Genomic DNA, 24,196 nt, shown 5'->3' with positions numbered 1-24,196 from the left:
GCCAGAGAGTTCAGGTGAAGGATTTTACTATTTTCTTTCTCTTAACGACTTCCCTTCCTCTGCTTTCTTTTCCTTCAGAGATTTGAGTGGTAGTACTTACTAGTCTCCCTGAACAGCTTTTACTGAGCTGCTTCATCACACTCGAGGGTCTTATATCCTTTCTCCTCAAGTCAGTTATCCTTTCTTGATCTTCTGGATGTTTCCTCTTCACAGCCGTGAAATCCGTCCTGTAGTTTATCCCCAGCCCCAACTCGGGTTTTCTTTTAGGGCTAGAAAGAGCATCCAGTTCATCCCCCTCAGTTAGACAGGACTGTCCTCCACACTGAACCCGAAGTGATGGATGCCCTACAGTATCTTGTTTCAAACAGAGCAGTGGTGAAGATATTTGGAAACCCGTCAGTACATACCAAAGGATACAGGTCCAGTTTCACTAGGAGTATACAAGTAGGATGGGGGTAGGGGGCTTGTATTTGCTTGTGACTAGAAGTTAATCTGATGGGATTGCTCTGTTTGGCTGAAGAGTCTGACATTTCTTTCTGGAAAAGAGATGTCACTGCATGCAGTGGCACATCCCATGGCTCTGCAAGTATATGGGCAAAAGAGAGAGAGAGAGAGAGAGAGAGAGCTTACATTACCCAAAAGAAAATAAACAATCGGGATGGTCTGTATTGCACATTAAAAGGGCCACCCAAAAATGTTCTCTTTGCCTGTAGCAGTGTGTAATGTTCTCGCTTAGAGTGTTTCACCTCACCATCCTTCCAGTCTCTCTTAAACTGCTCAACACACGCTGATGGGAGAAGGAATTTTGGGGATCGTTTAGTTAAGTGGAATCTTTCGGTAGGGCCCTTTTTTCCGCTGCTGCCTCGTAAATGAACAGCTGATTCAATTTTTGTGTTTTAAGGAGAAAAGGACCCGAATCAAAATCCTGGATCCTAAACCCCCAGAATGTTGGGGATGTTTGGATCTGGCCTGACTCTGAATTTTGTTGTTCAGCCCCAGCTCTAGTTCTGAGTTCTCCAGGCCCTCTCCCTTCTCATCTCCAACCCTTTTGGGCCTGACAGTCTTGCAACAGTCACCTTAAAAGACAAATCAAAACAAAGGAGATTGCTGAGGATTTGGCCATAATTTTCACTGCACAGGGGTTTTTTTGTTTTTGTTTTTTGTGTAGGATAAAAGCTAAGAATATGGAAGGAGAGGGAGAAAATCGCAGTTTAGACAGGTGTTTCCCTCTGGAGCCAAAGGGCTATTTTGTGTGCATGTGCATTTATAGCATTCTTTTTTTATTACTTAAAATGAAAGCAAGTTGACTAACCTGATGGGTTCTCATCCTTAGCTTCCCAAAGTATCCTGTATTTAGCTGGAGATTCTTTGTGAGGGATTGTAGTAAGGCTTGTATTTAGTAGCTCTTATTTAGCCATCAGGTGTTGATACAGTTAAGTTAACCCTGATCATGTGACAGTTAAAAGTCTCTCTTTCTCTCAGAATCATCTGAGATATGTGTAGCAAGCTTGAAGCAGTGTTTTCCTCCTGCAGAGCAATCCATGCCCCTGTAACCGGGTTCCTGCTTATCGTACTAACCTTATCCAGAGGCTTGTCTCTCTCCACCAGGTCTATTTCCTGATGGAAACAAACTGAAGGGAGGGACTCGCAAATAGGCAAACTGACCTTTTCAGCCCAGCTAGTGGCTGATATGAGGTTCAGATCTCATAAAAAAAAAATGAAGCGCTGACTGTCACGCAATGGCCTCTTTGCAAATGAAACACTTAAACCTCCTGAGCATAAGAGGCTCAGACAGGGACTGCAGAAAACTACTCACATCTTGCTTTAAGCAAGGGTTCCTGCTGTTGACAGTGGCACACGGGAAGTGCTGTGGTTTCACTACTGTTAGGGGCGGGCTTTACATGTGGAAAGTCACCAGGTGAGGAGGCTGTGGTGGGGAAAGTAGCCACAACATCCCTTCCAGTGAGGACTCAAGAAGCACAAAATGTGTCAGTGCTTGGCAAGGGAGGGGGCATGGGCAGGACAGAAGAGGGATGCACTGGTGCAGTTCATCTTCTGGAGCTCCTGATGGAAAACAAAGGCACTCTCTCCTCCAGATCAATCTCCTCTCATGGGCCAAGAGGGGGACCAGCTGGTGCAGTTTGTATGAATCTAGACCATAAAATAATTAAGGATCATAACCTCCCAGTGAGATAGGTTAGTACTGTTAACCCTGTTTTGAAGATGGGAAATGGAGGCAGACAGGTTAAGTGACTTATCCAAGGCTACATAGAAAGCCAGTGCTATGCAAGGATTATTCTGTAGGGAATACTGCACTCCTAACCCTATGTACAGGACATATCTTGTCTTCAGGATATCAGCAGATTAAAACTGCTAATCCATCCCCTAGCTGGGTAATGTTTAAGCTTCCATGCTCTGACTTGTCTTCTCATTATGAAACTGAAAGCTGAAACTCTTGAACAAAACACCCTCATTGAGACTTTTATCAGCACACCCCAAGAGATATGACAATAAAGCTTCAGAACAGAGTTTCTGTCTGTCACAATTACGAGTCTGTTTGGACTGGTAATATTCCCTCTTCCCACACAATCTGTGCTAAGGGGAGTCTCTCGTCTCCCCCTTAGGACCTTGGAAATCCCAATGTTTGGTGGCAGCACTGGTTCCTGACTTCACTGAGATATGCTTTTCTAAAATGTCTTTGCACTAAGCTATTTGTGTGGGGTTCTCCACACCCCTTTGTAGATCTTGATTGCTTTCTGCTGCTATTGTCCCCTCATTCTTTATCGTGCTTCATCTTCACCTGATCCTGGAATTCTGCTAAGTGCCTAGCTCCAGAAGTCATCACAAGAACCAGTGGCTTCCTACCCTGGCTCTAGATGTTTTTGCTTAGCAAGATAAATATGGCAAGACTTTTTCATTGTTAAGTCATCGAGACCTGCCTCAGGCACAGATATCTTCTATTTGTCTGAAGAGCACTTTGATGGCTTGGTGGATTTCCACAGAATTTTCATGATTTCCACAGAGGTGATGGTCTTGCTGCCATTCTTGACAGGTCTGCTGACGAGGATTGGCTTGACAGAATCTAGCTCCATTTTGTCAATGGCATAACCTATCTGATTTATGCACTTGCCGCCATCCTTTACTTCCCTTTCAATAATATTTGAGGCAGACTGAGGAAAGGAAGGTGAGATAGCTTCTTATAATTTTCCATTATCCACACTGCCCAGCTCCTGTCCCTAAGATGGTATCTAAATAGTTAAGGTATGTCCAGAGATCTTGGGAGTGCATCTCTGAATGTTAGGCCCTTGTCAGTTTTCCACACCAAGAGCTAGAAGTCTCTGGCAGGTCAAATGGTTGGAAAGTCTGCAGAGAAGTAATTAGGTAGCAGAGACTCTGGTGAGGCATCTGATTTAACCGGCATCCTCAGGTATTATATTACTAATTAAATAACATGTGAAACAGAAACATGGCCCCATAATTTCCTTAAGAAATATATAAGATCTGTTTCCATTGCGACAATTCAAATATGAAGCGGGAAAACCCCCCAAAAATTCTCAAAACACAATCCTTTGCTAAGTTATAGTTAAGTTTCCAAATATAAATATATTGATCTGCCCCTGGGATTCTGTGTTAAGTGCCTAGATCAAGAGGATGTCAAAAGAGCCTGGGTTTAATACTTTGGATCTTGGGTACCTGAACCACATAGGAGGATGAATACAAATAGTGATATTTCTAGTGTATATAGAGGGTAGATAGGATAGTTTGGGCTTTGTGGCTTAGAGTGTATTGTTTGTGAATTGTAATTAGATGATAGGATGTGACAATGTGGTCTCTTGACTCTAGTGGAAAGGTTTGCTATGGTAGGGACAGATCTTTGGCATATGTATGGAAAGAAAAATGTGAAACAGTGTAGATGGGGCAGAGGAATGGTGAACGGGAGGCGTGTCTGTGGTTGGGTGGGTGGCTTATAATTTGTAGTTACAGGTAAGTATTTAGCAGTAGTTACGCAAAAGGTGGATGTTTCATACATTAGTAAGCAGAGTGTGGGACAGTTTGGGGGTGTATATTGCTCATACTGTAAATGCAGGAGAAGTCTGGTGTATGGGTGTAAGTATGTCACTGATATACAAGTGTAGGTCAGAGGCAGTAGGAAGGGGGCAGGATTATGGTTGTTTTTGGAATCATTTCCTGACTTTCCTAACTGCAGCATCTTAATGAGATTATTTTTGTTCTGGTACAGTATTTGTGTGTATGTGTGTTTGTGTGTGTGTGTGTGCAAGTTAGATGTATTCATGTTATTAGGGCCTGATGAAATTCATTCTAGGTACTCTGAAGCAATCTCAGATTCCTTAACGATTATCTGTGAGAACTCATGGAGAACAAGTGAGGTCCCATAGGACTGGAGAAGGGCAAACATAGTACCTATCTTTAGAAAAGGGAACAAAGAGGACCCAGGGAATTATAGACCAATCAGCTTGACTTCAATACCTCGAAAGGTATTGGAACAATCTGTTACTAAACAATCAGTTTGTAAGCACTAGAGGATAACAGGATAATACATAATAGCCAACATGGATTTATCAAGATTGACAAACTAATCTAATTTCCTTCTTTGACAGGGTTACTGGCCTAATGAATGGGGGGAAGCTGTAGATGTGATATAGCTTGATATCAGTAAGGCTTCTGACACAGTCCCACATGACAGTCTCATAAGCAAACTCGAGAAATGTGGTCTAGATGAAATTACTGTGAGGTAGATGCAAATTACTATAAGTAGGGCCCTACCAAATTCACGGCTGTGAAAAATGTGTCACCTGGTCTTTTGTGTACTTTTACCCTATACTACACAGATTTCATGGGGGAGACCAGCGTTTCTCAAACTGGAGGTCCCAACCCAAAAGCAGGTGGTGGGGGGATTGTAAGGTTATCGTAGGAGGGAATGCAGATTTGCTGCCCTGCTTCTGTGCTGCCTTCAGAGCTGGGTGGCTGGAGAGGCGCGGCTGCTTGCTAGGCACCCAGCTCTGAAGGCAGTGCTGCCACCAGCAGCATCACAGAAGTAAGGGTGGCAATACTGTGACCCCCCTTCAATAACCTTGTGACCTCCACACATCTTCCTTTTGGGTCAGAACCCCTATGATTACAACCCCATGAAATTTCAGCTTTAAATATCAGAAATTGTGAAATTTATGATTTTTAAAATCCTATAACAGTGAAATTGACCAAAATGGACCGTGAATTTGGTAGGGCCCTAACTATAAGATGGGCACAACTGGCTGAAAAACATACTCAAAGAGTAGTTATCAATGCTTCACTGTCAAACTGGGAGGCTGTATTTAGTAGGGTCCTGCCGGGGTCTGTCTTGGATCCAGAACTATTCAATATTTTCATTAATGATTTGGTAATGAAGTGTAGAGTATGCTTATAAAATTTTCAGAGGACACCAGGCTGTGAGGGGTTACAAGAACTTTGAAGGACAGGATTAGAATTCAAATGACCTTGACAAATTTGAGATTTGTTCTGAAATCAATAAGATGAAAGTCAATAAAGACAAGTGCAAAGTACTACACTTAGCAAGGAAAAATCAAATTCAACTACAAGATGGGTAATAATTGGCTAAGCAGTAGGACTGCTGAAGAGGATCTGGGGGTTATAGTGGATCACAAATTGAATATGAGTCAACAATTCAATGCAGTTGCCAAAAAGGCTAATATTATTCTGGGGTGTATTAACAGGACTGTCGTAGGGAAGACACGGCGGGTAATTGTACTGCTCTACTCAGCACTGGAAAGATGTGTGGACAAATTGGAGAGAGTTCAGAGGAGACCAAAAAAATGATAAAAGGCTTAGAAAACCTGACCTATGAGGAAAGGTTAAAAGACCTGGGCATATTTAGTTTTGAGAAAAGAAGACTGAGGGGGAACCTGATAACAGTCTCCAAATATGTGAAGGGCTGTCATAAAGAGGATGTTGATCAATTGCTCTCCATGTCCACTGAAGGTAGGACAAGAAGTATAGGGCTTAATTTGTAGCAAGGGAGATTTAGGTTAGATATTAGGAAAAACTTTCTAGCTATCAGGGTAGTTCAGCTCTGGAACAGGCTTCCCAGAGAGGTTTTGGAATCCAGGTCACTGGAGGTTTTTAAGAACAGGTTGGACAAATGCCTGTCAGGTCTAGGTTTACTTGGTCCTGCCTCAGTGCAGTGGGCTGGATTATATGATCTGTCGAGGTCCCTTCCAGCCCTACATTTCTATGATTCCATGAGTTTATATAGCTATTTCTGTGTCTGTACAGTCTGGATCAGACACATGATCCTAGAACTGTGCAACAGCTTATCTGGGAATATAACTGTGTGATGGTGCAGTTTATAGACTCTATAGGGTAAATAAACTCTTCTAAAAACTATCTAAACACTAAGAAAACTACCATTACTGTTGCTAACTACTACTGATGACACAGGAAAGCATGATCTAAAAAACCAAATGAAGGATGTGGAAGTGGAGTGAAGGTTCTGACACCCTCAGCTAGCCAGGGAGAAGGAGCTGGGACAGCTGAGAACCAAATTTATTAGAGCATAAGCTTTCCTAAGCTACAGCTCACTTCATCAGATGCATTTGGTGGAAAAAACAGAGGGGAGATTTATATACACACACAGAGAACATGAAACAATGGGTTTATCATACACACTGTAAGGAGAGTGATCACTTAAGATAAGCCATCACCAGCAGCAGGGGGGGGGGAAAGGAGGAAAACCTTTCATGGTGACAAGCAAGGTAGGCTAATTCCAGCAGTTAACAAGAATATCTGAGGAACAGTGGGGGGTGGGGTGGGGTGGGGGGGAGAAATAACATGGGGAAATAGTTTTACTTTGTGTAATGACTCATCCGTTCCCAGTCTCTATTAAGGTGCCACAAGTACTCCTTTTCTTTTTGCGAATACAGACTAACACGGCTGCTACTCTGAACACTGTCCTTTGTGTTTGTCTCCAAACATTCATTGCTTCAGGGCAGGGCGCTCATATGGCCTCATTATGGACAGGTGGTTTTCAAAGCTTAGCAGCACCAGGAGACATGTCTCACAAATAAGACCATGCAGAAGCAGGCCACCTTAAAGAAGAACACAGCAGATTCTCCATACCCTGCAGTTCATTCCTTCTCTGCCTTCTTAACTGAGGCGCAGAAAGGGGTATTTTAGCTCCTGCTTCCACAGGGAAACTAGAAGATATTTATTTTCAAGTGTGTCTTGGGTGCATCAGTTATATGCTATACACAAGCCATGCACTTTCAACAGTATTTTTCAAACAGACACTGTTGTTCTCTCTGCAGTCAGCAGCCTCTGGTTTCAGTGAGTCAACAGCTCTGCAAAAAGAAAAGGAGTACTTGTGGCACCTAAGAGACTAACAAATTTATTAGAGCATAAGCTTTCGTGAGCAAGTACTCCTTTTCTTTTTGCGAATACAGACTAATACGGCTGCTACTCTGAAACCTGTCAACAGCTCTGCAGGTATTGCAGAAGGTCTTATTGCCTGGTTAATATAGGACAGGGTCTTAGTCTCTTGCAACCTCTAAGGTCCTGGTTATACATAAGCAGTCAGTACAACAAATAGAGAGGAAAAACAGTAGTGTCTTTCAAATTGTTCCTTGTTTAACTACCAGCTGTAGTTCTTGCAATTTGGGGAGAGGTTTGCGGAGGAGGAGCTGTGATCTTTCCCCTGTTTGCTTCTCTGGAACCTATTGGATTTGATATGAACTATATAGAGGCAGGTCTATGATTTGTGTATGTATGAAGGAAAATGCTGTCTGAATTAGAAATTACTATTTAGTGAAGGCTGGGTAAGGAGGGGTGGTTGAGACTCAAATCTTTTAACTAAAGCCCTTTAATTAGTTTTAGAATTGTTCCCTCAGTGCACTCTACATAAGTTAACTCCTGTTAATGCTAGGGGGAGTTACATGACTCATATCAAGGACAGAGCAGTCCCCATTAAATCCAGTTACTATCTATTGTGTGAGAGCCTTAAATGACTACAGTAAAACTCATTATTAAAGGAAAGAACTATCAGCTTTATTTAATGCATCCTATCTGACCTCATTTCTGCATACGACTAACTAAAACTCTCACAGTCATGACCCAATATGCACAAGGTCTTATGTGAAACCAGATATTGATTTTCCAGGGATTGTTTTTATATTCCACCTCTTGACCACCTAAATGGAGTGACAGGGATTTACCCTGCATCTATGCTTGGAAAAAGGCCACGTTTAGGTCAGGCTTAGTTTGTGTGTGTTAGGTAAGCCCAACCTAAAGGCGATCACTTTCCCTAGTCAAGACAAAGCTTCTGAGAACACAGGTGGAGCTCCTGAGGCTAACCTCAAGGTAGCCAGAAAGCCCTGTAAACATGGCTACCAATTCTGTGCTGTGAGAGAAAAAGGCTGCTTTTTAACTCTTCCCTTTCCTGTTCCTGACTGGAAAGTGTGAGAAAGGCTGGTCCCCAGCTGCATCCTAAATCCCCTTCAGCAATTAGAAGTGGCACCATATTGGCAGGATCCTTGTCTGAAGTGAATTTAGAGGAGAGACACAAAGGCAATTATAGTGGTGCAGCTACTCTCAGGAAGTCTTTGCAAGTCTATGGACTGCAGTTTGAGAACTCATTTTCTGCGAAGTATAATATCTTATTTCCCTATTTCCACAGTTTATAGCCTTTCAGTCTCTTGATGACCCATGGAATGATGACATTTCTCCAGCAGAGAAAGGTTGAGTGGGATGTTCAGAGCACAACAATGTCATATGTAGATTGAGCTGGACTGGGAGTGCGGTCATCACATAGCATCTTGGGTTTGTTGCTTCCTTTACATGCTTCTAGCTCTTGTTAACCTAAGGAACTAAGAGGTTGGAACTGTGAATCATAATCAGGTCTCTAACATGGAACTGGAGAGCAATAACCACAGGGCCTGCCCCTATTCATGTTTTGTATTTTTAATATTACAATTGAGCAGAGATCTTAAGGAAACACCCACCATCCTCATCACAGGTTTTTAGCATCTTCCAAACATTTTGGGTTTGCGTTTCTCTCAGATTAGACATGCAGACAGCGTAACGATAAAAATTACTTTGCTGTAGAAATTCTCTTTCCCACCCCTGGGCTGTCAGTCAGATTATCATTTCTTGGCACCAACTACATTGAGCAGCTACTCAAGCCATTCTCTTTATGCCATGTGCCCCCAAAATATCAGCTGTGAAAAAAATCATCTCAGCAAAGGGAGGGAGATTTAATATTTCTTTTAAAAGAAAAACTCTTCTAGTGCAGTGGTTCTCAATCAGGGGTACGCAGAGATCTTCCAAGGGATACAGCAACTCATCTACATATTTGCCTAATTTTACAAGCTACATAAAAGCACTAGCGAAGTCAGTACAAACTAAAATTTCATACAGTGACTTGTTCATACTTCTCTATATACTACACACGGAAATGTAAGTACAATATTAATATTCCAATTGATTTATTTAATAATTATATGGTAAAATGGAGAAAGTCAGCAATTTGTCAGTAATAGTGGGCTGTGACACTGCTGTCTTTTTATGTCTGATTTTGCAAGCAAGTAGTTATTAAGTGAGGTGAAACTTGGGAGTATGCAAGACAAATAAGACTCCTGAAAGGGGTACAGTAGTCTCTCAAGTCACTGTTCTAGTGAATGTTGTGCCTCATGGAGAGTGTAAGGTGCTGGACTGACAATGTTAGAGTTCAAAGCCCTCTGTTTAGCCAGAAGGCAAGTACAGTGTAGGCAGCCACAGTTCTTTGTCGACAGCCTTTATCTGAGGGATGTGTTCTTGTGATGACAGGGTAGTTCAGTTTTTATGCTCATTCTGTGTTTGTTCTCTCTGTAGAGACTACCAAGAAGGGCGTCTGGTGCAGAGGGATTTTTAAATGTGGATCTGTCTCCAGGAAAACGGGACTGAGAGCACCAATTTATTTCACTAAGGGGCATAGAAAGTGATCTGACATCAGCAATTTTTCACTGACCGCTAATCCTGGTTGGTATCAGGACAGATCCTCAGAGGATGTAAAATGGCATATGCCAATTTACACTAAATGGGATCTGGCCCTTAATGATGGCTATTAATTACAGTAGCACCTAGATCAGGGTTTCTGAACCCATGGGTCACAACCCAGAATTGGCTCACCAGAATTTGTCAAAGGGTTCCAGGGGAGTCCTGGGGGTGGGGTGTCAATAGAGTGACCAGATAGCAAGTGTAAAAAATCGAGCAGAGGGTGGGGGGTAATAAGCATCTATGTAAGAAAAAGCTCCAAATATCTGGACTGTCCCTATAAAATCGGGACGTCTGGTCACCCTCGGTGTTGGGTCCTGCCCCGGGAGAGGGGAGGCCCATGGGGCGTATAGAACACACCCCACATTACTCCTGCAGCTCCAGTCTCTTGGGGCTGGTTGGGCTCAGCTCCCTGCTTCAGATGTTGCAACCTGGTGCAGAAGGTCACAGTGCTGCTCAGGTTTGGCCTAGCTGTCCCTCCATCATGATGATGGCAGTGGCGTAGCGAGGTGGAAAAAACAGGGGGAGCGGAAATAAAAAATGGCCGCCACCCCCTGGTACTTACCTGGAGGCGCTCTGGGTCTCCAGCAGCACTTCGGGGTCGGGTCCTTCACTCACTACGCGGGGGGGAAGGTCCAAATTGGAGTGAGTAGCTCTGTGCCCCATGTGGCAGGGCAGGTCACAGCACCACTCACATAAATTTGGCCTGGTGACCCCCCCATCCACCAGGCCAAACCTGAGTGGCACTGTGACCCTAGAGGTAGTAATGTTTGGAGCAGGGAGCTGAGCCCAGACAGCCCTGCAGGATAGGGATCGGAGATGCCACTATAGTACACACGGTGTACTTATTTAGCATTTATTACATCAATGTGTATATTATTTATCGTGGATAAGAAATATTTAGTAAGCGAAAATTTTTTTTGCACTAAAGCTATTCACTGGGTTATGAGAGGCCCAATGGTTCCTGAGCCCAAAAAGGATGAGAACCACTGACCTAGATAATTACAGCTGTTGCGTTGTGTATCGGTGGCTTTAATTTTGGGGTGACTAGATCATTTAAAGTTATTTTTAGAGCCATCTCTTATGGCTCTCTCCCCTTTTTTGTGTCAGGTTTTTTTACCTTAGGGATGGTAAGCAAGCACACTGGAATGAAAGCCATAAAGCTATAAATTACACCTCTACTAGATCCACAATATGTTACCAATTACCTCTGCTTTATTATTCATGTCCCAGGGGAAAACATGCATCCAACCACCCCGCTACCCCAGAAAGGTCAGTACTAGAATGAACACTGTGACACTTTTTAATTAGTGGAAAAACAGACATCGCTCTGCTTCACATATGATATTGGTGTCCAGGATGACAAGTTGAGTAATTTTGCTGCAGTTCTCTGAGCTCATTGCGTACCATAGGCTAAGTCATTCATAGCAACATTGTCACCCTGTGGAAAGTAGGGAGGAAAGCAGGCGCTGTGGGAGAAGGGTTGAAAGATCCCAGGAGACTGAGTAACAGGGACCTTGGAGGTTGTTTTTTTTATACAAGTGTCAGCAAACAGTTTAGAAAATCACATTAAAGCTAGGGGTCACATCGGTAGACGAGAGCAATCTGTACTGCTTCATCGCTGGAGGTTACAGGAGCTTTACACAGCAGGTTTTGGTGTTGGAGTGGGTGTTCCCCTTGTTCTAATTACATGTTTCTTTGACTCTGCTCTATCTTTAAAAGCTGCTTGAGGCAGCAGGGCTGAATAGAGGGATTCTGGAGCTAAGTGGAGTGCTCAGCATGCTAGCAGGGGTGGAAGTAACTTAAAAGTCTTACTGGTACGGGGGCCTGGCCCTGGGCCTCAGAAGGGGCGGACCTTGGGCCGAAGGGGCAGGGCCTCGGGTGGAAGGGGCAGGGCTGTGGGTCAGCCTCCCCCAGCCAACCCTTGGGGGGGAGGGGGCTTTAACATTGGCTGTATACGGGCCTGTACCGGCGGCCATTTCTTACCAGTACACCGTACCGGCCCACTTTCACTTTGTGTGCTGGTGATTTACATGCAATTACACCGAATGCACTTTCAGCTCACCTCAGCTATTTCATAAGAGGTTCCTGGTTTCTGACTCCTGAGAATTAACTGAAAGATTTGTGTATTTGTTTGCTTAACTGAGTTCTTTTCTCTGTGCTAATCAGCTTTGAAACTAGGAAGTAACTATATATGTAGCTACATACATATCTATATGACTATATATACACACAAACATAAAAGGATTTTAGAACATAGCAACACACCGGGGAATGGGCTAGAAGAGAGCTTGTTTCTCTCAGCAATTATGAGGAAAAAAAGCTGAGCATTGTGCACTCTTAATTCCCCGCTGCCTGGGAGGATGCTTCAGGTCATCTGTGTATGTGTTGATTTTGTTGTATTTTTGTTAATGAAACATTCAGCCTTCAAATATTTTCCTTTTAAATTGAAAACAAGTCAAGGTATGTTTTCTCTTAAAAATTCAGTGATTGTGGAAGATCAGCATACTGTTTTCCCCCCCTCCCCTGTCAGTCTTGGGGTTTATTACAAAACAAAGATTTGCAATGCTTGCTGAGGGGAGTTGAGGAGGAGCATGGCTTTCTGCCTTAACTCACTCCTAGTGTCGGCTTCTTAAATACAAATCCACACTCAGCTCTGTGCGATTCACTAATTCTTCTTGCCAGCCTATAGTCTCCACACTGGGAGGAGAAATCTGGGAGAAGTTCTGTACTCGGTCTTCCACCTTCTATGGATCTCCGGGGGTTTCCCACATATATGCCTTTCTAACCACCAGGTTTTGCTTGGCTTTTTTTAAGTACCTGGGTAATTAGTTATGTTTTGTTGTTTGTATAAATATCTACAGACTGTTAACATTTTTAGATTCAAAGAAAAAGACTGCAGGAAAATAATTTATGTCTTTTTTAAAATTTTGCATTAATTCAGAGCTAGATTAAGCTGCTCTCTTACTCATGCCAAATGTTACTTTATTCCAAGAATAGTCCTTTTAACTTTCAGCAGGATCTACTTTCCAGCTATGGTACTACTCACTATGAATGTGAATGGAAAAATGTGGCTCATCGTGATTTATGAAACCAAGGGAACTGATAGCAGGAACTAAGGCTAATCTTTGCATAATACCTGTTTTCACTATCCATAAATGCTGACAAGCATTATGCAAGATTCCCACATACAGTTCTGGCAAGGGACTTCAATTATGACTTGAAACGTCACCAGCTATTCCAGTACTGAGTCCACAAACTTCTCTGTCAGCACACCTCAATTCTGACTTTCAACACCTCTTCCTATTCCCATCCTGGACTTCTACTGAGCAGAAAACATGAATTGTACAGTGGTTTTATGTGTACAGAAAGAGGACTTGAATGAGACCCCACCCAAATGATGTCATGACATATAAACGATGACATACATCAGGGGTTGGACTTTGGCCGCAGAGGTAAAAGACTATTTCAGTATCCCACTACACCATCTCTCCATCAATGTCAAAGCCTTGTCTATACTACGGGGGCGGGGGCGGGAAAGAGACTGATCTAAGTTACACAACTTCAGCTACATGAATGACGTAGCTGAAGTCAACATACTTAGATCTACTTACTACGGGGTCCACACTATGCTGTGTCAAAAGGAGATGCACTCCCGTCAACTCCCCTTGTACTTCTCGTTCAGGTGGAGTACAGGAATCGATGGGAGAGCAATCTGCGGTCGATTTAGTGGGTCTTCACTAGACCCGCTAAATCGACTGCTGATGCATCGATTGCCATGTATCATCCCCCAGTAAGTGTAGACAAGCCCTAAATTGTTGCTGGAGACAATGGACAAGAAGGATGTTTAGTCGCAAAAGGTAAACCTAATCCTTAGATTACTGATATTAAAAAAAGAGAGAGGGAGACTAATGGTCACTATTAATATATATGATTCAGTTAGTGCTGACTCTTTGTTTTACTGTACTGCACTTTATTTGCAATGGATACGTCTCTTCGTTTGTAAGAGCCTGGTCATTTTCTAGCTGTTCCTGAGGTTTCCCTCCTCATCATTCCATTTTCCCTTATTGCAACTGAAATGAATAAAAAGCTGGGGAAGGAATCTTGACACTGTTGTTTCTTTAAATGTTATCTTGCAGGTATGGCCTCGCATGTGCAAATTTTCTCCCCTCACACCCTTCAGTCAAGTGCCTTCTGTAGTGTGAAGAAACTGAAAGTGGAACCGAGTTCTAACTGGGATATGACTGGGTACGGCACACATAGCAAAGTCTACAGCCAGACCAAGAACGTGCAGTCCTCCCAAGCGGCAGCAGCAGCAGTCAACGCCTCCCTCCAGATTCCCAACCCCAGTATCCCTTACGAACAGACCATCATCTTTCCAGCAAGCACGGGGCACATCGTGGTGACATCTGCCAGCAGCACTTCTGGTGTCGTTGCAGTGTCTGGGCAAGCATTGGGCGGACCTCACAACCTGATGCGTCGAAGCACTGTGAGCCTTCTGGACACCTACCAAAAATGTGGACTTAAGCGGAAGAGCGAGGAAATTGAGAACACAAGCAGTGTGCAGATAATTGAAGAGCATCCACCAATGATTCAGAACAATGCCAGTGGGGCCACAGTAGCCACTGCCACCACATCCACTGCCACATCCAAAAACAGTGGCTCCAACAGCGAAGGGGATTACCAGCTGGTACAACATGAAGTGCTGTGTTCCATGACCAACACATATGAAGTATTAGAATTTCTTGGCCGGGGAACCTTTGGGCAAGTGGTCAAATGCTGGAAACGTGGCACTAATGAGATTGTAGCTATCAAGATCCTGAAGAACCATCCTTCCTATGCCCGACAAGGTCAGATTGAAGTGAGCATCCTGGCCCGGTTGAGTACGGAAAGTGCAGATGACTACAACTTTGTCCGAGCCTATGAGTGCTTCCAGCACAAAAATCACACTTGCTTGGTCTTTGAAATGTTGGAGCAGAACCTCTATGATTTTCTAAAGCAAAACAAATTCAGTCCTTTGCCCCTTAAGTATATCCGGCCAATCCTCCAGCAGGTAGCAACAGCCCTAATGAAGCTGAAAAGCTTGGGACTGATTCACGCAGATCTCAAGCCAGAGAACATCATGTTGGTAGACCCATCCCGACAACCATACAGGGTCAAGGTCATAGACTTTGGTTCAGCTAGCCATGTGTCTAAGGCTGTGTGTTCAACCTACCTTCAATCCAGATATTACAGGTAAGAGAGTTGTGTCAAATAATGTCAAGGAAGATGTTTTTTTCTGGAAGATCCTATAAAAACCTCTATGGTCAGCTGTTTTTTCTTGCCATCTTTTGTATCTGTACTGAATGCTGAATTGTGATGGCTAGTCTCTCATAATGAGTTGTATGTCCATTGCCAAAGTGAAAGAAAAGTAATTTAACATCTTGGGGTGATGTGCATTAGAAGCCATTGTTAATTTGCAAATAACCTTCAAAATTGACTGATTAAAAAAGGAGTTTGTCAATTAAAGCTGACAAGATAATTTAGAAAAGCATCCCTCCGCCTCCCCCCCGATTCCTGAGTCTGATTCCACAGTGTGATCCAGATCCTCAGAGTTGTTGAGTTGGTGCATTTCCCTGCAAAGTCAATGCAAGCTACAGTGACTTGGATTTAGAAAGGTTTTTTTACCCTTAAACAATGAATTAACATTTTAAATATAAATAACCAGATTTACAGGCTTCTTTGAATCACTGAAATGATGGACTTTATAAAAATGATGTGCAACCATATAAAGAAGTTGTACAAATCTAACAGTTGCCTTGAAATAGTAGTTTTCCAGGCTGTGGGCCTGATGCAAAACCCATTGGAGTCCACAGTCAGAGTCACATTGACTGCAGTGGGCTGTGGGTCAGGCCATACTGGAACACATTTTAGTATATAACTTTGTTTTAATGGTAATTTATTTTCAGTGTTTGAAATTTACTCAGTGTGACAATCTGTACTCTTATGTTCACCCCTTTTACAAGACTATGATAAATTTTGTACAGAGTATGCCTTGTGAGGTATCATTTGAAAACTCATAATTTGTTGATCATTATTGTCCTGATAAAATATTTGTGGCAACATTGTATGTAAAGTTATAAAATTCTACTATATAACATTACTGAGATGTTCCAATTTTAGAAAAGCAGGCAAAGACCAGTTTCTCAAAGACCAAAGGCAAACTGATGCCTCATCCAGGTGTCAACAAAATCAAACAGACTATCATCCGGTTAAGAGGCCACTCTTCAGCAGGAAAAAGGGTGTGAGTGAGAAATCTACATTTTGGAAAAGAAACTGCTGGAAGTTCTTGTCCCCACAGACTTTCTCTCTCTTGGGCCCCAGGCTGGAGAATTGATGGGACGCAGCAGTTCATCTGTCCAGATTGTACCCTGGGTAATGTCACAGCCAGTAAGAAGGATAGGAATACTTGTGGCACCTTAGAGACTAACAAATTTATTTGAGCATAAGCTTTCGTGAGCTACAGCTCACTTCATTGGATGCATCCATGAAGTGAGCTGTAGCTCACGAAAGCTTATGCTCAAATAAATTTGTTAGTCTCGAAGGTGCCACAAGTACTCCTTTTCTTTTTGCGAATACAGACTAACACGGCTACTACTCTGAAACCAGTAAGAAGGATGAATGAGTATTGTCCATATTTATGGGTGGGTTTGAGACTGGCATCCTGGCTAAGGTTTATTGATCTCCATTCATTGTACTTTTTACCCTTTAACCACAGGCAGGTGCTGTCTTAGGGTGAAATTCAGAATTGTGCAGAGGGCACACCCAAGTTGCATGCACCATTTAAGTTCTACTTAAGTCTGTAATATAGGGCTTTGGTAGTACCTAATCCTTGTGCATAGAGAGGAAAGAGGGTTAGGGCACTAGCCTCGCACTTGGGAGACCAGGATTCAATTCCTTGTTCCAGAAATGACTGCCTGTTTGCCCTTTAGCCTTTTGTCCCTCAGTTCCCCAATCTGTAAAAATCTAGGATAACAGTATTTCCCTACCTGACAAGGAGGTTAGGAGGATAAAGATTGCTAAAGATTGTGAAGTGCTGTGAGATATACGGATAAAAAATGCTACATAAGAGGTAGGTATTATTTGTGCAGCCCCATGGGGTGAATTTCATCCTTGGAGTGTGTCTTAACTCAAAGATGCAAAGCTTTCTGTGCAGATATATTCTCTCTCAAGAGCCTTCCTATTGTCCCAGCCGCTTAGACCCAGAGCATTCCAAGGTTTTAGAACTGTGGCACCTCTGTTTGAAACAAAGAGAGAATTAGTTTACAGATGACAGCTGCATTTAGACATTTTCGGGAATTGTCTCTGTTGTCATAAGTCTCTGAAACAGCAGTGAACAGTGGTATGGTGACTTCTTGAAATGATGATGACTTTCGTGAAATGATAACTTGTTGGTGACTGATTTGATCAAAATCTGGCATGGCAGCATGCCTGGCTCATGGGTTAGATGCAATAGCTGTTTCTTATGTAAAAGCAGATTAGTTGCTCCACTTCTAAAGAGGATGTTCATCTTTTACAACAGGAGGGCTTTTCAAATCCCTTCTCCCCCAAATAACGCAGCTTTCAGACACTACCGGCAAAGCCCAGCAGAGCTGGGAGGTGGGGTGAAGAGTTAATTTTCACAGTAACAGGAATTTTGACAGCTGTAGCACTGCAGCAGCTGATTGTTATCTGTTTGTCCTTTCCTCTGAAGGAGGCCAAAAAAAGAGGAAAAAAAAGCCAGTTTGTACCTCAGAAGAGGCTTAGTAAATGAAATATTCCACCTGATGACAGTCCCATCTTGCAGGGGAGACATGTTTCTGCTATAAATATGCAAAAGGTTTTAGGGTTGCAATTACCTTGCTGGATGGAAGAAGAAAAAATATAATGATAATAACGGCATTTTGTTGTCAAGTTATCTGCATTGGCGGCCCAGATCCCAAGCTGAAAGACAGAAGGGACAGCTGGAATGAAATGTGAGATAGAAAACAGAAATGAAAGAGAAAAATGGTTAGTTCTCAGTGACAGTCACAAAGTGCTTTTGTGACAGTCTCTGGGGAAGAAAAAGCTTAATAACATTCTCTTATTATGCTTTGAAATTTTATTCCTGCCCAGACTGAAGCTGCAACTTGTTAGATAATAATTCCTACTCAACTAATTCCTCTCCCGCTTTCCATTCCTGATGCGAGGGGAAAAGGACAGTAGTTCATTATAAGAAAAGTATTTGGGATGAATTACATCGGCAGGGGCTGCTGATGAAGCTAAATTCAAATAATGGACAAAATTCATATTATTCTTCCTTATTTTCTTATTGGGGTGGGGGGATAGCAGAAAATAAAGGCCTACTCTATTCCAAAGAGAGGCATTTTCATGCTGGGGTATACATGTTGAATAATAAATCCATTTAATTGATTTTCTTGCCATGGCTATATAAGAAGTGATGGTATGACAAGCCAGGTGCTTGGTTGGCTGGTTCTTGCTCACATGCTCAGGGCCTAACTGTTTGCTATAGGAAAAGAATTCTCCTCCAGGACAGATTGGCAGTGACCTCAGGGGTTTTCTGCCTTCTTCTGCAGCATGTGGATGCGGGTCTCTTGCCACGATTTTCTGGGTATCTCTCACTTAATCATTTTCCTGCCATTGTGAGGGCCTTGAGCATTGGTGCATCTTGGTCCCCCCTATTTTCTGCTCGGGTTGTCTGCAAGAGTCTCCTCAAGCGCCAGCTCTGCCGCTCCCATTGGCTGGAAACTGCGACCAATGGGAGCTGCAGGGGCAGTACCTGCAGGTGGGGGCATCGCCCAGACCCCCGGCCACCTCTCTGCCAAGGAGCCGAAGGGACAAGAAAGAAAGAAAGAAAGAAAGAAAGAAAGAAAGATGTCCCCTGTTTCCCCCCCAACTCCCCCATCCTGTATGCTGGAAGCTATATCTAAGCTGCTAACATTACTGGTTCATTAGTATAAGCCCAGACACCTGATGGTTTCATAGCCAAAGAGCAATTACACTTGCATCCTTTTTTTTCTCCCTAAATCATTGATCAGCCATTCAGGGACAATCCCACTTAATTCTAATTTAGTTGTAAGCCTTTTACATTAGCCTTTTCACCCCAGGCAGAGATTTTGTCAGTGTTGTGGTCAAAGATATAAGTGAAAAGGGGAATGTGGTGTGGTGAGGAGAAGCCTTTTTTCTCCCCCACTTCTTCACTGCGATATAAATCATGCCAGTTTCAATCAGACCAATACACATCCTGTATCACTCCTACCCTGCCTGATGCCTAAATGGTATATAAAATGGCACCTGTGGATGTGGCTGGGTGCTGCTTTAACTTTCTAATAGAAATAGTTCCTAACCTGCATCCCAATAACCACGGGCTCTGTTCTTGCCAAGTATCACAAGCTAAGGAGGTTTGGGTCTGACCAATGAACGTTCAAAGAGAAGGTTAAGTGGTGACTTGATCATAATCTACAAGTACCTATGGTGGGAACAGAAATATGACCAGAGAAAGCTCTATAGTCTAGCCAACAAAGGTATAACAAGACCCAATGGCTGAAGCTGAATCTAGACAAATTCAGACTAGAAATAAGGTGCAAATTTTTAGCCGTGAGGGTAATTGATCACTGGAACAACTTTTCAAGGGATGTGGTGGATCCTCCATCACTGGACATTTTAAAATCAGGATCTGATGGTTTTCTAAAAGATCTGCTCTAGCTCAAACAGGAATTAGTTCAGGGAAGTCCCATGGCCTATGGTATGCAGGAAGTTAGACTAGATAATCGCCACAGTCCCTCCTGGATTGATAATCTATGAATCTATAAACAGGATGTTTTCCAGGAAAACCTAAATTTTGTGTAGAGTGGTGGCTGTGGTTCAGTAGGTGTCACTGCTCCATCTGAATCAGCACTGACTCATTGGTGTTAGGGGTCATTGTACTCTTAGAAGAGCAATCTTTTGGATTACACATAAAACTGAGGTCTTGAATCCAGGCAATCATTAAATGTCCCATGTCACTTTGCTTATGAATAGGGATGTTCACTCCAGTCAAATTCCAGCTTGGGGAATTACATCCTGTATGCCTAAATTCCCCTGCAGTTTCAACTGGATATGTTCTTCTCCATTTCTTGTCTGCCAAATGGTATTGCTGTGCCTTGCTAAAACAGCTGCTTTGTTTCACTGCAGAGGTGGCTATATTTCACTTGTGGGGGAAACAATCACTTTATGAAGTGTGTGTGTGTGTGTGTGTATGTATATATACACACGTAACATGCTTTGCAATCATTTAGGAATACTACATATGTAAGATTATGACTATCACTTCTGCCCTACAAACAAATAAAAATAACTGGAATGCTTTGTTTTAAAAGCATTCACAATGTCCTGTAAGTGGCCAGAGTGTTGGATGCTTATGTTGGAGGTAAGTGGGAAATATTGAAATATCCAGGCTGTCGAGAATGAGATTTTTGAGCACCTTGGAAAGATGGTTTCATTGTTGCCACTATTTCAGATGCTGTAGGGAAATGTCTAGATATTGTGTGCAAAGCTTTCCTGCCGTGTCTGGTAATACTAGCGATTTGATACTACACACTTATTGGCTGACAAATTTCTAGACTATTTTAGTGGGTAAATGACTCTTTGGCTATTTTACAAGTTTCTTTTGCCTGAATTTGTTAGATTAGCCAGGTAAACGTATTTGTGATGGCGAGAACTGGACATAGTGTTTCCTGACCCTTAGCTCTGTCAAAGCCCCTTATTCCTGTCCTGCCACATCTTGTGCTCCTCCAGTCTCCTCAAATGGCAAAGCTAATGCACTTAACTTGTAAAACCTTCTGCAATTCTGAGCTTCCACACTTCTCTCCAAACATACCTCCAGTTTAGATCTGATGCACCTCCTGCTTTTCCATCAGCAGGATCCACGTAGCTCTCTCCCAGTGTGCTTCAGTCCTTCTTTGCTTTGCCTGTCCTGTGTGTCTCTGAGGTCCAGACTGTCAATTGTGCAAGATTACTTGATGGTTTTGAGAGGATGTTCCCTCTCTGGACTAGAATGAAACTACCAAGTTCATCACTGCTAATCTAAGGTCACAAAGCCTCCCTGAACTAAATGCACAGTGCATAAACTCACTACCTACAGGGCACACTTCCTGCTCCGCCACTAAGCTGCCCCTGTCACTGCTGCTTCATTGAATTTTCTTTGTGAGCCTTTGTTTTCAAGTCCTCACTTTAAAAAGTGAGAAGCCTGAAGAGCCATGTATCCAGCTCTGAAGGGATTAGGAAGGCCATGCGTTTTGTACCCTTTGGCTAGCTCCAGGGGCACATTTCAGAGACGGCCAGCCTGCTTTCCTGCTTTTCAGAGCTGGACAGCCTGGACTTTTTAATTTTGTTGAACTTGTGAGTATGAAGTGAAGGTCTGTCGAAGTTCTTCCATTAAAATCATTTCCATAATCCCCTTTACCAGCATCTTATTGCAAGCTGATGGGCACACTGGCGTGCAGATGTGCTCCTAGATACAGGACTGTAAACATCTTCCTTTCTGTATTGACATGAATGGTCCCCTCATCTTTCCATGCTGGTCTTTAACACTCCCTAGTCTCCATGCCAGTGGGTTGGCTGTGATATAAAGGTACTTTGAACTATAGTGTGTAGCAGAGACAATACAGAGCAATGCTGGATTTTATAAAGGGCAGTGCAAGACTGGAGTTCCTATTCGCAGTTGGTAAAGTCTGATCTATTTAATTTCTCCTCCCATTTCAGGGATACAAAAATGTCAGGTTCCATGCTGTGACTTTTGGGTGCCACAGTATTGCAGAACAGCGGGTACATTTTAGAAGACTTGTGGGGTGGAGAGGGAACAAATATCCCATTTAAAACAATTCTGCATCGATACCAGACACGTACCAAGAAGGCTGGAGTTTGGATTTGCTTTTGCAGAACAAAAGCTCATCTGAGGAAGTTTTGCAAAACCAATACCAAGGCTAGCTGAAACTTGGTTCCATTTTGTCTAAAACACCAAAGCTGGGAGGGAAATTGAGGTTCCAGCTTGAAAGCTTTTGGCTTTCTCATAACTCTTGATGGCCAAGCCAGGATGGCTTTGGTTTTGCAAAACCAAAGCACGAGTGGTTCTAAGCCAGGTTCCATTTTATCTAGATGACCACAAAATGGGGATGAAAAGACAGTGGAGCTCCCACAGAGCTCTGAACAGAGGTTATGAACTCTGTATATTTTAAATTTACCCTCTTCCTGGTATTTGGTTTTATTGAGAATAACAAAACCTAGACCTCACCCTAAGCTTTCTCGTCAAGTCTGGCTGTCCCTAGGGTTTTCCCTGCAAAACCTCCTGTTACACTGCAAGTTCCCTCCACTGAGAGAGAGACATTCCAGCTCCTCTTTTGTCCTGTTGGAGTTAACAAGTGACCCCTTTCTCTGTGACTCAGAAGTAATTACACTGCATCTCTCAGTCTGGGGCAGGCACCTGACATCAGGATGACTTGACTAAGAAGCCTGGCATCCATCCTTATGCAGTGTCTTAAAGGCTGCCATTCGGTTCCTGGAAAGTTCAAGAAAGGGTTGTTTATGTATTTATTAATTAAATGTATAAAATATGTCCAGTTATGCATATCACAAGATACACAATATTAATAATAATAAAACACACTATTGTTGTAGAAGAAAACAGAGGGGCACTTCTCAGAACACTGCTGATCCAAACATCCCAACTCAAGCCCCTAAAGCCTGAGGAAAGAGAGTAGTCTTGTGCTTTGCCCTAAAGGTTAATACAAGCTTCTTCCTGAGCCGAAGAAGAAATGAATTCCAGAACTGAGGGCCCTCTACTTAGAATGCTGTATCTAATGGTCCCTAAGGCAATGGATACACAGAGATCTTCCAAGGGGTACATCAACTCATCTAGATATTTGCCTTGTTTTACAACAGGCTACAAAAAAAGCTCTAGCGAAGTCAGTACAAACTAAAATTTCATACAATGACTTGTTTATACTGCTTTATATACACCATACACTGAAATGGAAGTACAATATTTATATTCCAATTGATTTATTTTATAATTATATGGTAAAAATGAGAAAGTCAGCACTTTTTCAGTAATAGTGTGCTATGACACGTCTGTATTTTTATGTCTGATTTTGTAAGCACGTAGTTTTTAAGTGAATTGAAACGTGGGGGTAGGCAGGACAAATCAGACTCCTGAAAGGGGTACAGTAGTCTGGAAAGGTTGAGAGCCACTGCTCTAGGTGACTAAATCTAGGGCCTCTTAGATAAAACATCCCAGCACATCTCGGCTTCCTGGCAGCTTATGGAGACAGAGCCAGGCCCCAGAGCAAAGTCAAAAGCTTAAATTGTACCAAGAAACAAACAAGAAGACAACATAGTGGTTAGAAGACAGATCTACTATGTTCCCAATGGCTAATACTGCTGTTGAGGTGAGCAGGCTCATTCTACAGTGGCTGTAGATTCCAAACATTGCAATAATCCAAGGAGACACAAAAGCATGGTTCACAGATCCGAGAGGAAAGGCTGCAGACATCCCATTGCACACTCAGATGAAAAAAGACTTTTGTCACCAAAGTCACCATTAAATGGAGGAGCAACCAGAGACTCAAAAGCACGGTACAGTCTGGGCTTTAGCCCATCTGTTATCTATACCTTGTATTTTCTGTATTTCTTTCCCATTGTTCTTCGCCGCTTTACATTAAAAAGCATGTTTGTTTCTGAAGAGTTCATAATTTCCAACTGCTTATCTCCCTGACCTGAAGTCATAATCCCTGCAAATTAGGGGCATCACAATTGGTTAATATGGAAATGGATAGAATTTCCAGAGTGACAAACAGAGGTGGATTATGACTTCAGGTGTTGGAATAAGCAGCAGGAGCAGAGGAATTTCTAAGCAAAGATCCTGTTTTTATGAAAATGGCCATTGTAGAAAAGAACAAGGGAAATACAGAAGATATGAGAAATGCAAATTTGTTTCTAAAAAAAAGAATGTTTTCCCAAAGCATCAGCAGCTCTTCAAGTGTGCCAGTGATTTGCCATTATAGCAGGTGCAAAACTTTAAAACAAGCAGTGCCTTCTGAAATATACCTTCCCACAGCTTTCAAATGTATCTGTGTATGGCTCCTTTAAATGGTCAGATGTT

General features: G+C 42.7%; 1 protein-coding gene across 2 annotated transcripts in view; it reads left to right on the top strand.

Moving 5' to 3' along the window:
- HIPK2 (homeodomain interacting protein kinase 2) overlaps positions 1-24,196 on the top strand; it is a 179,765-nt gene that overhangs the window by 47,772 nt on the left and 107,797 nt on the right. For both annotated transcript variants that reach the window (XM_038401791.2, XM_038401769.2), the window contains exon 2: positions 14,181-15,276. In XM_038401791.2, the coding sequence (XP_038257719.1) occupies positions 14,181-15,276 (1,096 nt within the window). The remainder of the gene's footprint in view (positions 1-14,180; positions 15,277-24,196) is intronic.

This window comes from Dermochelys coriacea, chromosome 1, assembly GCF_009764565.3.
Source record: "Dermochelys coriacea isolate rDerCor1 chromosome 1, rDerCor1.pri.v4, whole genome shotgun sequence".
NCBI lineage: Eukaryota > Metazoa > Chordata > Testudines > Dermochelyidae > Dermochelys > Dermochelys coriacea.
Note: the sequence above shows the minus strand (reverse complement) of the source record. Positions and strands in the feature narration are given on the sequence as shown.